This window comes from Aptenodytes patagonicus, chromosome 3 (assembly GCF_965638725.1).
Source record: "Aptenodytes patagonicus chromosome 3, bAptPat1.pri.cur, whole genome shotgun sequence".
NCBI lineage: Eukaryota > Metazoa > Chordata > Aves > Sphenisciformes > Spheniscidae > Aptenodytes > Aptenodytes patagonicus.
In genome coordinates, this window is record NC_134951.1 from 130,608,255 (window position 1) to 130,622,067 (window position 13,813).

General features: G+C 37.2%; 1 protein-coding gene across 2 annotated transcripts in view; it reads left to right on the forward strand.

Annotated features, from left to right (window-relative positions):
• Window positions 1-13,813, forward strand: part of PSME4 (proteasome activator subunit 4) — a 70,192-nt gene that overhangs the window by 34,774 nt on the left and 21,605 nt on the right. For both annotated transcript variants that reach the window (XM_076335214.1, XM_076335215.1), the window contains 7 exons: window positions 9,012-9,067; window positions 10,168-10,227; window positions 10,417-10,472; window positions 10,556-10,654; window positions 11,170-11,232; window positions 11,395-11,490; window positions 12,319-12,450. In XM_076335214.1, the coding sequence (XP_076191329.1) occupies window positions 9,012-9,067; window positions 10,168-10,227; window positions 10,417-10,472; window positions 10,556-10,654; window positions 11,170-11,232; window positions 11,395-11,490; window positions 12,319-12,450 (562 nt within the window). The remainder of the gene's footprint in view (window positions 1-9,011; window positions 9,068-10,167; window positions 10,228-10,416; window positions 10,473-10,555; window positions 10,655-11,169; window positions 11,233-11,394; window positions 11,491-12,318; window positions 12,451-13,813) is intronic.

Genomic DNA, 13,813 nt, shown 5'->3' on the forward strand with positions numbered 1-13,813 from the left:
TGCTTTTTTTCATCCAAGACTCTGAAAATGTTTAAAAAAGAATTGCTGATGTTACTTTATGTAAAGGAAATGGAAGCTAGGCATTTGCTCATGTGTTTCCCCTCCTCTAAAAGAAGCTTTCAAACCATGGTGCGCTGCCATCTTACTAATGGTCTGTCACCCTGAATGAGTACAGTCATAAACACTCTGAACTTAAGTCCTTGCTGGCTGTCTTCTCGTATTAAAATAGGAAATAAGTCCCGTTTGAATGCTCAAACCCCTGTGAATAATGTCACAGCAGAACCTGGCTACTGGTGCCAGCATACAATAGAACTCTAGCAACTCAGACTACTTTAGAATGGACAGGATTGCTGCTTTAGCTTTGACTTCTTTGAGAAAGTATGTTGAAATATTAACATTAGAGGCAATTACAAGTTTGATCTCAGTATTCCTGTTGTTATACATTGTGTTTAAAATATGGAGGGTTTCATTTAAGCTTGTGACCGTGGTCTGTGTTTGGTGACTATAAAGTTGTTGCTGAGATTTTTTTGCCCAAGTGCCAGGTACTAAAAGTGCCAAGGAGCACTGATACAATCTCAAACGCATTACTTCAGGTGCCTAGCTGCTGTGAGCTTCTTGTACAGTGGGAGAGGCTCCTCTTGAGTGTGTGGCGGAACATCTGTTAAGCTGGAGAACTTTGTAGAGGCCATCTTTTACCATCAACTGTGTAAGAAATTCAGGGAAGTAATCTTTTAGTTGAAGAGGCAGTGCAGGGCATTCAGGCTGATTATGACTATATTCTAAAATATGGACTCCAGCACCTTTCAGGAGGCATTGACTGTTCCTGTACCAGCAATGTGCTGCTGGTCCATATTGGGAAAATGTGGGAGCGTGTTAGCATTGCTGCTTGATTCAGTCTGAATCCCGCCCTGGCATCTGTTAGGCAGCAAGCACTAGACGCTTGCAGTTCATATGGCTCGCGGGTTCAAGGACAGAGTTTCTGGTGTAGGTCCTTCAAGGAGAAGGGTTTTTTGTTCTTGGATGCCTTGAACTTCAAAATACAAGGCTATCTTGGCCCAAAAAGTCTTTAACACCACCACCACCAAAAAAAAAAAATCTGTTGTAGCTACAGTAACCTATTAATCAAGGAAGAAACACCTGTGTAAGGGTAAGCAGTTTTGTACCCTTGTCTAGGCTATCCGATTGTCAGTAATGGAAGCTTCGTTTGGTAGAAGAACGAACCTCGCCACCTGTGGAGAAGAGTGGATTGCAGCTGTCATTAGAATATGTTCATGCAGACTGTCTCTGGCTTGCTTTTGGTGTGGGGTGTTTAGAATCATCTTTTTATATTGTTGGGCAAGGTCTGTAAATTCCTAATCTACAGATTAGGACACTAGCCTATAGTCAACTCCTAAATTACTTGTATACTTAGGAAGATTTGCTTCATTCTGTTAGTTATCTGTGCTGCCGTATTAAGTATATACAATTTACATGAGGACATGCTGAAATCAATTTGTTGCTAAAGAAATCAAAATCAGATTTTTCTCACATAATCTGAATTTTGGAACTCAATAGTTTATTCTGCTAAACATCTGCAGAGATTCAGAGCCCACCATAATCTGGTTTTGGACAGACTTTACGCATATTGATGAAACATCTTATACCCACTGTGAGCAGGTCTTACATCCAAACGTTTTACGTTTACATTAAGGCTTTTCAAAAACATAGTTAAAGCAATTTATCTTTTCAGTGACTTTACACAGGACTCTGGAATTTGCCTGCTGAAGTTGAATGAATTTTAAGTAAGCTTTAGTTCCCACTCTTTGTATAATTTGAATTATCACAAACGGAACATGGATTTTTAATGAAGGAGCCAATCTGAGGGAAGTAGAGTGAGTTTGTGCACAGTGGATTGTACTTTGGCCTAGTAAGGTGGACAAAATACTTAAGGAGCTCCTGTTGTGCTTCATATCAATTAAATGTTAGATCCCTGTCAGTTTATTCAACTTGCTTAGCAAGAACAGTTACAAAGGTCAATATCAATTTAGCATCTTGAGAGATGAGGCTGAGTTGCTCCGTCCAGGACAGATGGTGTTGATTCTAGCGATGCTTCTTCTGAAATGTATATTCTGTTTTAGTAGGTTACTGTATGTAAGCAAGGGTCACAGAAGGGAAATGTACCGAGAAGGAAGATATCCTCTCCGCTACCTTATTCCCTCCTCTTCCTTCCCCAAGAAATAACTGGAATATTTTGTAATGAGGGAGATATCTTTTTGGTTTAAAAAGCAATATTAAACAGGTTCCTGTGAATACTGTTTTCTATCCCATATGTCCATAAAATTATATCCAGTTTGAATGTAGGAGGTGTCTTTTGATGAACTTGCTATTAAAACAGAAAAAAAAGTTTGCTTTTAATTGTTACTGTGTCGTGAGTTCCTGGGATTTTTTTTGTAAGATACCGGTTCACATTCCCAAGCCTGTTCCCTTTATATATAGTGAGAATGCACATAAAGCACTCAAATCCGAAACCAAAGGGCTGTTACTAGAAGTGACTAAGTCAGTTACCCAGAATGCCCTTATTTTAAGTACTGTGTATTTACAGTTAGTACTTACCACTAGCCGTGGTGATATTCACTGTCCTAACGTGGCAGTATAGGAGTATTTTTAAATGTAGGTATTGGTAAATGGCTTGATACATTTAAGATTAAAAAAAAAAAAAATCTACATGTATACTTCTAAAACAAACCGGCACGGGAGATTTCTTGTCAGATACCTCCTATGCCACTTAACTCCAATGAACCAAAACTGATCACGTACCATGTAGTATAGCATTGTTATTTGTGCGGGCTGTAAAGTAGAGCTGAGTAGGTGTAACTGCTAGATTTTCCTTCATCTTGATGGTTAAGGATACCTGAAGGTTCTTGCCGAGAAAGACAGATGATGAGTATTTGTTCCTTTATAATCTTCTAGCCTGCTCACTGAATGAAAGGAAAGTCACATGTATGGGGGAGAGCTTGGAGCTATGTAATTTGAACCTTAGCAAAAGAAATATGTGGGTAGAATGAACTTTAAAACTTCGTGTGTAGCGGGATGATGAACTAGATGTGATGGCTCAGTGAGTTCTGTGAACTCTTATCTGTCTGCAGGCTGCTCCTGTCACCAAGATGCTTTTTCCCTGAACATACAGGATTTATTTTTCTGTTTGACAACTGAAAGCTACCCAAATATTTGCAGACCTTGTTTTTGGGTTCTGTTTGCAGTCTGGCTTGGGTGATAGGCAGGGGAAGGCAGTGGCAGGAATAAGGGAGAAAGGCTGCTCTCTCCATTAGGAGCAGGCTGTAACAGCATGAGACCACTGTACCTGATTTGATCGTTAAGTCACTCAGTCATAACAGTGACTAGTACAAAGCAAGATGACTTGACTGAGTGAGAAAGTAGGTTTTTTTCCTTAAGTAATAGGGAAAACTAATTATGAAAATTATATATTGACTGTATGTCACAGATGTCACAAGCTGGCCAAATGCTTATTTCATTATTGGTTGTCTTAATTGACTTGTGTTGTTGCACAGAATTCCCATGAATGCAGATGCGAGGTTTGGGCTTTTTTGGATGGATGAATTTGTATCACAGTATTACATAAATGTGGTAGTATTCTAGAAGGATGAGAATATAACAAAAGTTACGAGCACTGTTTTGGGAGAAGAAAGTGAGTGAATCTGGATTCAAGTTCTAAACCTTTCTGTTTTAAAATAAATTGCAGAGATGAATGCATGAGACTGCTTTCTGCTAACATGGTAACTATTTGCTGCTTGGTGTTTCGTTGTTGCTATAATTCTTTTGAAGTTACTTCTACAGTAGGAAAACAGAGCTGTTGCAAATATAAGGCCCGTCCACTAGCGTGGAGACTACTACATTTTACTGTAGTAGTACTTTTAACCCAGGGTTCTCTTTTGTTTTATTATAGGTGGTCTATTACAATTCATCAACATCATTTTATGGAAATCACGTACAGAAACTTTTCATCTTGAAAAGTTTTGTGGGAAGTCACTTGGTCCATTTCTATGGACTTTTACAGGTTTTTTTTGTTCCTCAGTGTCAAACACCTGAGAGTACCCAATAATTTCAAAATGTCTTTCTTCATTTCTCCTTGTTAAGAATAGTCTGTTTTGCGTCTCGGCTGTTTGTGTTTATTTTATTTGTTAGCTACTGAAAATAGATTTGCTTCTGGAATAGTTAATATATAAAGTTTTTCTGTTGGTTTCTTCTTTTTTTTTTTTTTAATTCTATTTATTGTTTGATAAAGCTGAAACTCAATAGAATTCCCCAGCGCTGGTCTAGTATGTTCTTCTTGTTAGAATCAAATCATGCCCTTATTTTCATGGCTTAGTAAATACTGGTTAGAGTAAAGGTTTCAAAACTTCAGTTTATCTACAAGTGTCTACGTTGGCATGAGCCTTCTTGACTCCTCTCTCAGTCTAGGTTAATGTTTTCATGTTGATTCATTAGTTTCTCTTATTTCTTTTTTTATCTTTTGATGACTGGTAGTCTCCAAACTGAAAAGTGATATATTTAGTACAGAAAACACATAGTTAAATTGACTGATGCTTGACTTGGGTATGCTCAGTATACCCAAAAGTATACCTGGGGAGTGTGTGTACATACATACGTGTGTGTATATACACACTCAGTATACACATCAGCATAGCTGTTGGGACGTTCTACAAGAGTGACTTCCTTGTTTAGTGAACTCGAGCACAAAAAGTTTCGGTTTCATAATGCTCCAACTTTTTTCTGAGACCAAGCAGTTCTTACATGTAGTTTGTGATTTTTATTTTTTTTTTTCTCTTCCCAATTTTGGGAGCAAAATTCCCATGTGTGGTTTACGTGAATGATGTAAATAATTTATATCCTTCTGAAAATCCCATCATAGCTTAATTAAAAAATAGCTCATGCTATTTTAAATGCTTAGTGTTACTGTGAATGTTTGATACATGAGCAGGTGTTTAGGGAGATGATAGGCAATTCAGTAGAAAAGAAATTTGTGCACAATCCATGCACAAATAAACTGCATAATTGAAACTTGTCAGAATTGAAAAGAATAGTTAAATTTCAGTAGGAAATAGAACTTTAACAAATGTCACTTGGTGTTGACTTTATTTTTTATCCTGTAAGTAGCAAGGAATTTAAACTTTATTTTTTTGGAGGATGAATGAATTCTCTTCTGAAGTGCCATGCATAACAAATTAATAGAAAACTATTTCATAACTCAATAGTGTATATTTATATTATTATTCCACATGGTGTTCTTCATCTTCAGTAGAGATGCCATGGATTTCAGGTGTGTTCTGTGAATTACTTTTTTAATGCAAAATGGATAGTTACAAGGGGAAAGGAAAAAAGGAGTTGAGGAGGCTGCCAGAGGTTGAGGAGCAATCCTTTATGACAGCAGTAGTTTTTTGTGGCTGAATTAAGGTGTTCAAAGCCAGAGAGTCAGAGCTGTGGTGAATTATCCTGACATAGTTGGGGAAAAATGAATACACAGTTTTTTTCTGTGCCTGCAGAAACACGATGTAATGGTTGCTTTGCCACGTGAGATGTGTGCAGGTATAGATAATGCTTCCGCACACACAGTCTACCCTTTTTCTTAAGGGGCCACTGTAATTGTAAGTAATATCGATCTCCTTTTGTTATAATGCCTCTAATGGTGTGCAAATAAAGATTATTTCAAATGCAGACAGTATAAAGCTCTCTAAGGTCGAGAAACCTTTCACTGATTTTCAGCTGAGTTCTGCTTCGCTTCCCTTCCTTGCAGCCTGCTTATTAATGAGGTAATGCTAAGTAGCTGATTTAGGGAAGCAAAAACAGGGCTGCTCAGAAAGCATCCATTTTTTGTCTGCCTCTTAAATACAGCTTGGTTAGTTAGGATTCAGTATTGCTCTACTCTTGCTACAGACCTTGGTAGGAGCTTTCTTAATGTCCTTTCACTGAAGGTGTTCCGACTACAGGTCAAGGATAAGACCACTTCTTTTAAATGTGTAAGGATGTGATACCGTATGCTGAGGGGCAGGGCTAGCTAACCTCTCTTGGCATCTCCAGGAAACTTCCCAGCTCTGCTGGGGGAGCTGCACACAGAAAAGGAAACAGTTACTCCTCCACGGTGAGTAACCCTGTTTTCTCCTTGTTCACCTTCCGACTGTTGTCTCTTAATCTCTTATGTCAAAATAGGTTGATGCAGCCCTTGATCTAGTCCTTAACATGGCACGGGGTTTTTTTGCAGTTAGAAAAATTTCCTCTGCAATTGGTTCAGTGGAGTGATGCTGAAAGTTATTTGTTTCTGAAAAGGTGTATCTGATTGCTGAACTGTACTTATATGCTGCGGAATATGTACAGAGACTTGAATAAAGTGCTCTGTAGAATGTCTGGAAGCCGAAAAACATAGTGCATCAATTTTTCTCAAATAAAGATGCTTTAGTTTTTGTACTGTGGCAAAGAAGGGAATGAATTCGTCAAAGTTCTGTTTAATTGGGATTTCTGTTCCAGCTATAATTTTGGATACTCTTTGTTCCTAAGTTTTCTTGGCAATTTGTGTTGAAAACTGTTGATACAGAATGAAGCACAGTATTATTTATACATTGCATGAAGCATTGTTGTGAGAGTCTTGCTATCAGTATTGACTGAAGTTAAGAAAAACATTTCATGCCTCTTCCTTTTGTGTGTCCAAAGTAAAACACTTAGTTTTCTCTGGCTCAGTGGCTGACACTTAAAATGCTGAGTATTACTAGCATGGATCTTAGTTTGTGGGCTGGCTATAAAACTTCGGTGCATTTTGAACATAATATTTTCATCCTATTATTAACCTTGTTGAAATAAATGGTTTTGCCTGTGAAGTAATGTGATGGTGACTGTAAGGACTATACCAGGCTAGTTCTTGATTACTGGATGCTACGTGTTGAGGAGTTATTCGTGGTTTGCTCAGGAGCCTGAAGTGTAGAGAGAGCTTGGAGTGGTGTTTTTTCTTTGTTTTAAATATTAGAGATTTGGTTCGGAACTTGGCTAGCTGGCAAAGAACAGTTGAATGCGTTTTGCTGGGAGTGGGAAAGAAGCGCAAAGATTTGTAATCTTTCTGTAGATTACCTGAGGAAGACTAGGAAATTGCACTTTAATTTTCCTTGCCTCATAGGTAGGAAAGCTTATGTGAACTTAATTTGTGTATTTATATCAGGGGAACCATTTAAGGGTAAAAATACATTAAAATACTGTAGAAAAAATGATGGCTATGAGCTCATTTACATATCAACATATCCAGCATACTGTACCAAAAAAAAAAGTAATTGCTTAATGTCTAGCTGCCTGAGATTGTTAGATTTACCTGTTACCTTCTTTTTTTAAGAAGTAATAGTATTTGGGTTGGGAACGCTCTCTTTTTTCCCCCAGATGTTAATTGCAGAAATATTCCCCTTCTGTATCTTCCCAACTGGAAAGATGTGATCTTGGAGAAATACATAGCAAACACTTTCAAAGTCCATCATTCTAAAAGAGCAAGTGTGTGAGACCATAAAAACTTTCTATTTATTTATTTATTCCGGACCAAAGTACTGGATTGATGTTGGATATTTTGGAAATTGTATTAGTGGCCAAGTTGTACCTTAAGTACCTTAAGTACCTTAAGTGCTGAGTTTGGGGGGAAAAAAAGTGGGAAGACTTTTGGAATGGCTTATTTTCAAGTTAACCTAGCGCTACCAGAAATACGACGAGGAAAATGAAATTAAGACTTCACTTCTTGATGTCTAAATCAGTTAAGAAAAAGACATTTCAGTTTGACTTTTGTTGGTGCAGATGTGACTGTTATGAGGGTTGTGAAGTCAGTTTAACTAATTTTTGGTTGCAAGGTTTTTTCTTCATCTAATCAGCATAATAATTGTAGTGCTCATGTTTTAATGTGTTCACTTTTATAGGAGAAACATGACCCTTATTTCTGGTTCTGACAGATAGAAGTTTGCCGTTGCCTGAAATCTGAAAGTTTATTTTAGTATCTTGTAGCGCACGCTCAGATATAGAACCTATAGTGTTTTCTGATGTGTTATTTAGCATTTGTAATAGGACTAGATTCACATTGCTTCACTTAGCTTTGTTTGTTCTGATTATACTGTCAATGCAATTTTATGTGAAGATTATTTTTATGGGGATTACTTGCCAATAGTATTTGTTTAATATAATACACTGGTATATTTTGTCCTTGAAAGCTTGAATTTGTCTACCTTAATGTTTTAGGGGGTGAGATTGTAGGTTTAAAAAAAAACAAACCAAAAAACATACAACCAAACCAAAACAAAAAACCCCAAGTGTATGTTCTTATGTTTTTTAAATTCATTGGCATGCGATATCTGAGTCTGTATTTTTTTGCATGGTTACATAAAAGCAAATCCACAAAGACTAAGAATTCACTTTTAAAAAAATATTTTGGATAGATAAGTTTGACCCAAATCCTGGAAGAAGCATGGCTTTTATTTTTTGGTGTGGTTATTAATAGTGAACTTCTTATAGCAATAAGTAGGACTTCTGTAGGTAATGGTTACATTTCTTTACTTTATAAAGAAAGGACTCAAGTCAGAAAAGCTTCATCAGCTTAACTTACCAGGAAAGGATTCTGCCTCAGCAGTCAAATTCACCTGTCCTTCCTAGACTAAGATGACTAGGAGCCACGCTTGTTTTGATGAGTGTGTTCATAGGTTTGACAATGAGACCAAACCTCTGGCTATTTAACAGAACTGATGAGGTTCTGTTAAATGAGAAATCAAGATTCTGGGTTCAAGATGGTGTCCTTATGGTGTGCTTGTCTCTGACATACAATCTGACCCATGGGTATGGTTGACTTACAAATATTATAACTGAGGCATACTATAAGTAAATCCAAACATCTTTGGCGCTACTGGCATGAAATTTAACTTGTTAAAATGAATTAAATGTCAATGAAATTCACGTAGTCAATGACTTCCATAATGTGTAGTAATACTTGGTTTGTTTTCATGCAGGGTCCCAAGTCTGGTGTCTCTGGAAGAGACAAAACTGTACACTGGTGTTGAATATGGTAAGTAAATCCTAATTCTGTTCAGACAGGTTGTAAGTGTTGTTTTCATTCTTTTTTTTTGGCTGTAAAAACAGTAGGTTGAGACAGTAATTTTGATTCTTCTCTTCATATTAAATGGGCTTTTTTGGCCAACACAGAAGTTCTTGTGTACTCACCATTTCATCTTCAGTGATGGTATACAAGATACAAGTCTGCTGCAGTAATATGGCTGGGAATGGGAGCTCAGGTCCAACCCCCAGGTCAGAATGGTTGGGCCCGTGTTCTTCCACACAGATGAGAGGTGTAGGAGGCAACGCCCATCACCCAAGGACTGCACTTGAGAGGCAGAAAGAATCAAGGCATAACCTACTAAAGGCTGTGACAGCTCCATTAGAAGAAAACTGCGTTTTTCAAGCTTTGTGTGTATTCTTCACCATCTTCCAAGTGAAGATGGGCTATTTAAATAAGGAACTGAGGCACACAGTAACTGCTTATTGGACTATTAAATGGTTTTAGGTGCTTTAATACTTTGAAAATCTGGTCCATTAGCTTGCAAGTGGTGAGTTTGTAGCTGTATAACATGTAATAGAGAACAGGCATTTATTTAGTGGTCTTTTGCAGCAATTAAGATTTTTCTGGTTTAAAACTGTCCAAGGAGACTGCTTGTATCATTGATCCTTCCTCCTTCTGCGTTTTTTGTTGTTTAGATTGGGAATGTCTGTTCCCCTCCATGTATTGAAGGGGAGTAAGTCCCCGGTCTTTTACTGGCTTGATCACCTGATATGTAAAATCTGTATTCTATTGACTTTCTTTTTTACCCTGCTTAATCTGTTACTCAGTTTTCATATGCTAAATAATCTGCCTCAATCTGTGGTTAGAAATGAAGCCTGTCAAGGCAGATAAAGGAGGTTATGTACCTATAAAAACCGTACCGTTGGCTTGATAAACAAAAGAAGGCCCTATGAGAGTGGTGTCCTTAGATATAACAAGATGGTTCTTTTTATAATAGTCCATACTGCCATTTCTGAATAGTCTGCTCTGGCTTTCCACTGGTTTACTTATGTACAAATTGTTTTTTATGCTATTGTATGTATAAAGAGAAAATGTTTAATTTTTTGTAGATTTGTCAAGAAGAGAGAATTACCGAGAAACAATTGCAAGGGTTACAAGGAAGTTGCTGCGTAAGTTTAACCGCTCCTCTATCTAAAAAGTACTGTGTTGTGCTTTTAAGTATAATTTTATAGATGAGAAACTTGTTTTGTTTACTTTGCCTATAATTCTTAAATTTAAGCTTTGTAGAAATAAAATTATTGTTAATTTTTAAAGCTCTTTTCCTGTCTGATAATAAACTATTTTTCTTCCAATTGCAGGCTATATACTTGATAATTCAGAAGATGATACCAAGTCTTTATTTCTAATAATAAAGGTATACCTATAATTTGTAATACTTAAGACAAGATTACTTGTTTTGCAAAATAATCACTCTTTGTCATCTTTTTCTTTCTACAGATTATTAGTGATGTTTTACAGTTCCAAGGGTCTCACAAGCATGAGTTTGATTCACGATGGAAAAGCTTTAATCTAGTGAAAAAATCAATGGAGAACAGGGTCAGTGTTTTTTCTTTGTAAAGCTTAGGTGAGGGATGGAAATAGTTCTAATGTTCAGAAGGACTTTTCTCCTATTTCAGTTACCGTCCTAATCAGTTTTCATAACTTTGAAATCTAATTCCTTGATAAGAATCAACTTGTTTTGCAGTGCTTTTGTACCTTTATTTGGAAATCTTACGGGTAAATAGCTTAGCGTTTCTGAATTGTAGTAACCCTCAGTTTGCATATATCCTTGGACCTGAGTCTCTCTCCTCAAGTCTGAGATTTGGCATGATGCTCCTTTCTGGTCCTTGTTAACTGAGAAATTTCTGTGACCAGAGCTTCCTTTTGCTTACAGAGTAATAGGCAAATAAAAAACTTTACCAGGGCAAAAAAAATCAAGGTTGTCTGCCAAGAAGAATTTCTACATGAAATTTGCCTGTTTCTAGAAGAAAAAGAGTACATGGGGAATTCAGTCAGTGCAAATTGCTAGTATGAATACTGAAATCTAAACCCAAGTATGTATTTGTTTACAGCTGCAAGGAAAGAAACAGCATATCAGAGCTTTGCTGATAGACAGAGTTATGTTGCAGCACGAGGTAATACTTTCACTTAACTCTTCACTCACTACTTTACTTGAAAAGCTGATTTGTTATGTTGTCATTTAGTGAAAGATGCAATAATCCTGCACTAGTATTTCTCTTACATGTGTGAAATGTAAAAACAACCTGTCCTTTATTTGTGTTTTCTATGTGATCTAGCTGAGAACACTAACGATGGAAGGCTGTGAATATAAAACTTCCCACCAGGAGATGATCAGAGATCTTTTGTGTTTGTCCACAAGTTCATATGGTCAGGTAAGGAACAACCCCTTTTAAACTGAAATATATGGAGTTTTTTGTTGATCTCTTCAAGTTATGTTTTCACGATCTTCGCTTTTCATTTTATTTCCATGGCAATATGAAATATTTACTTATTTCCTTTGCATTAGTTGCTAATCTTGGCATAGTTTTTTCTTTAAACCCCTTCTTTGTCAGATAAAGAACTAAACTGGGTGGAGAGGCTGCCAACTTAGGTTACAAATTTTCATTTTTTTGAGGGACTTAACTCTAGGCTTCTAAAAACAATAATTTAATAAAAAATTTGAATAAAAATATACCAGGTTGAGGTTTCTAGATGTGATAATATGGTTCATGACGCTATTTGGAATGCTAAGTCTACTTTAAGGAAATAGCTATTATGGCATCCTAGTTCTTAAAAATACACAAAACAAGTGTGCCGATAGTTGGATTCTGAACTCTCTGCCTGGTGGGAGCTGTGTGTGTGTATATAAATTCAGATCCATCCACAATGTCTCCAGGCTCTTTAGAGTTCTAACTGCATTTGTTATTCTAGCTGTTTGCTTTTCAAATGATCTTAAAAACACAGTGACTGTTTTTGGCGACATAAAGAATTTTCTTTAGCTTTGTAGCTGTTCTCAAATGCTAGAAACAAGAAGAAGGTTTTTGTAAACAAAGGGTGAGGGGAAGCATGCTATTTACAACCTTCTACAAGTAATTTTGTTTCTGTGCACAAATACATCGTGGAAACTCTGTGCATAAGTAACTGAAATGGATAAGTATGTTGTTTTTGTGTAGTATATTTTTGGTTCAGAAGACTTTCTAGTAATGCCTCTCTTCCCACAGGTCAGAAGTAAAGCTCAGCAAGCATTCTTCACAGCTCTGGGAACATACAATTTTTGTTGCAGAGATATAATTCCCTTGGTTTTGGAGTTCTTGCGTCCAGACCGGCAAGATGTCACTCAAAAGCAATTTAAAGTACTGTCTCATTAACTTTGTTTCATGTCTGTCTTTTGAAAGTGTTTTTATAGGAGAGTTTTTAATGGTGAAAGTGGGACTTGCTTGTTTATCAGTGCGACTGATATTTTTATGGCATATAGCTTATGCATGACTAGTGTAAGGAATTATTTGGATTAGATCAGTTGTCAAGAGAAATTTTGTGTTTATATATGTTCCTCATTTCATTGTGTGTTCAGGTATTACAAAAATGTATGTTAACACCTATTTTTAAATTATGAAGTGGAAATTGAGCAGCTATAGTCCAAGGTGGTAAAACTCATTAAGCAGTTCTGTCAGATGTAGCAGTATAAGAAAATAGTGTGAACTGGACAAAAAGTTGATCACCCAAAAAAGTTATACTAAATCAGGTGGGTTTTGTTATGAAGTGGTGGGTAATTGCTGATGCTGTCAGGCCTGGAAATGGTGCTGACGCAGTGATGGCAGGATGCAGTCTATCCGTCCACCTAGATGTATGCTATCCAGGTGTTTGAAAGCATCATGCTCCCCTCCTTCCTCTGCACCCCTCTCGGTCCTCCTGGCCACAGAGGCAAGTTGGACTCTTGTCGTATGGTCAGAACAACAGCTATGGCTTATTGTCCTGCTCCAGCTGCCTGATAGGTACTATCAGACAGCACGTGACTACATTGTTTGCATATCTTATTATCCCTTTTCTTGTTTCTTGATTATTATTTTTTTTCTGGCATCCTTCTACATCCCTTTCTCCATCCCTGTCTCCTCCCAGATAAGCAACCCACGCCCAGTTACTTTTTCCTGATTGGTCCCAGTTTTGCTACACTTACAGCATTTGCTGCCATACCTGAATTTGGTATTTCTGATACTGTTACCAGGCAGTCTTAGCTTATATGATATTACTGATGTGGTTACCTAGGCACTATTGTTCTTGTAAGACTCTGCTCTCCAAAGGGTCCCCAAGACTTCCTTCCAATGGCCTGTGAAATTTGGCCATTTCAAACATAACTCCCACTTAATCACCTGTGACATCCAGCCACGCTTTGTTTCACTGTGTGTAACTCTTGTCAGCTTCTCACACAATCACCTGTCCTGTTCAACAGTTTGTTGTGTCGTGTCCAGTAGTTACCCATGTCCTGTTCAATCGGCATCATTTCAGGTGCCTAGTTAACAGTATTACGATTTGTCTGCAGCCCAAACGTAAGTTCACAGAAAGGCTATGTGTGGTACTTGATCATTGAATAATCTCCTTTATAATGTAATTTGGAAATCAGTCAGCCATTCTGTGGATAAATTAATTGGCAGGGCTTCCAATCTCATTAAAAGGGTTCTTTAGCATGAAGAGGATTCTGTGAAAAATCTTCAGTATTTT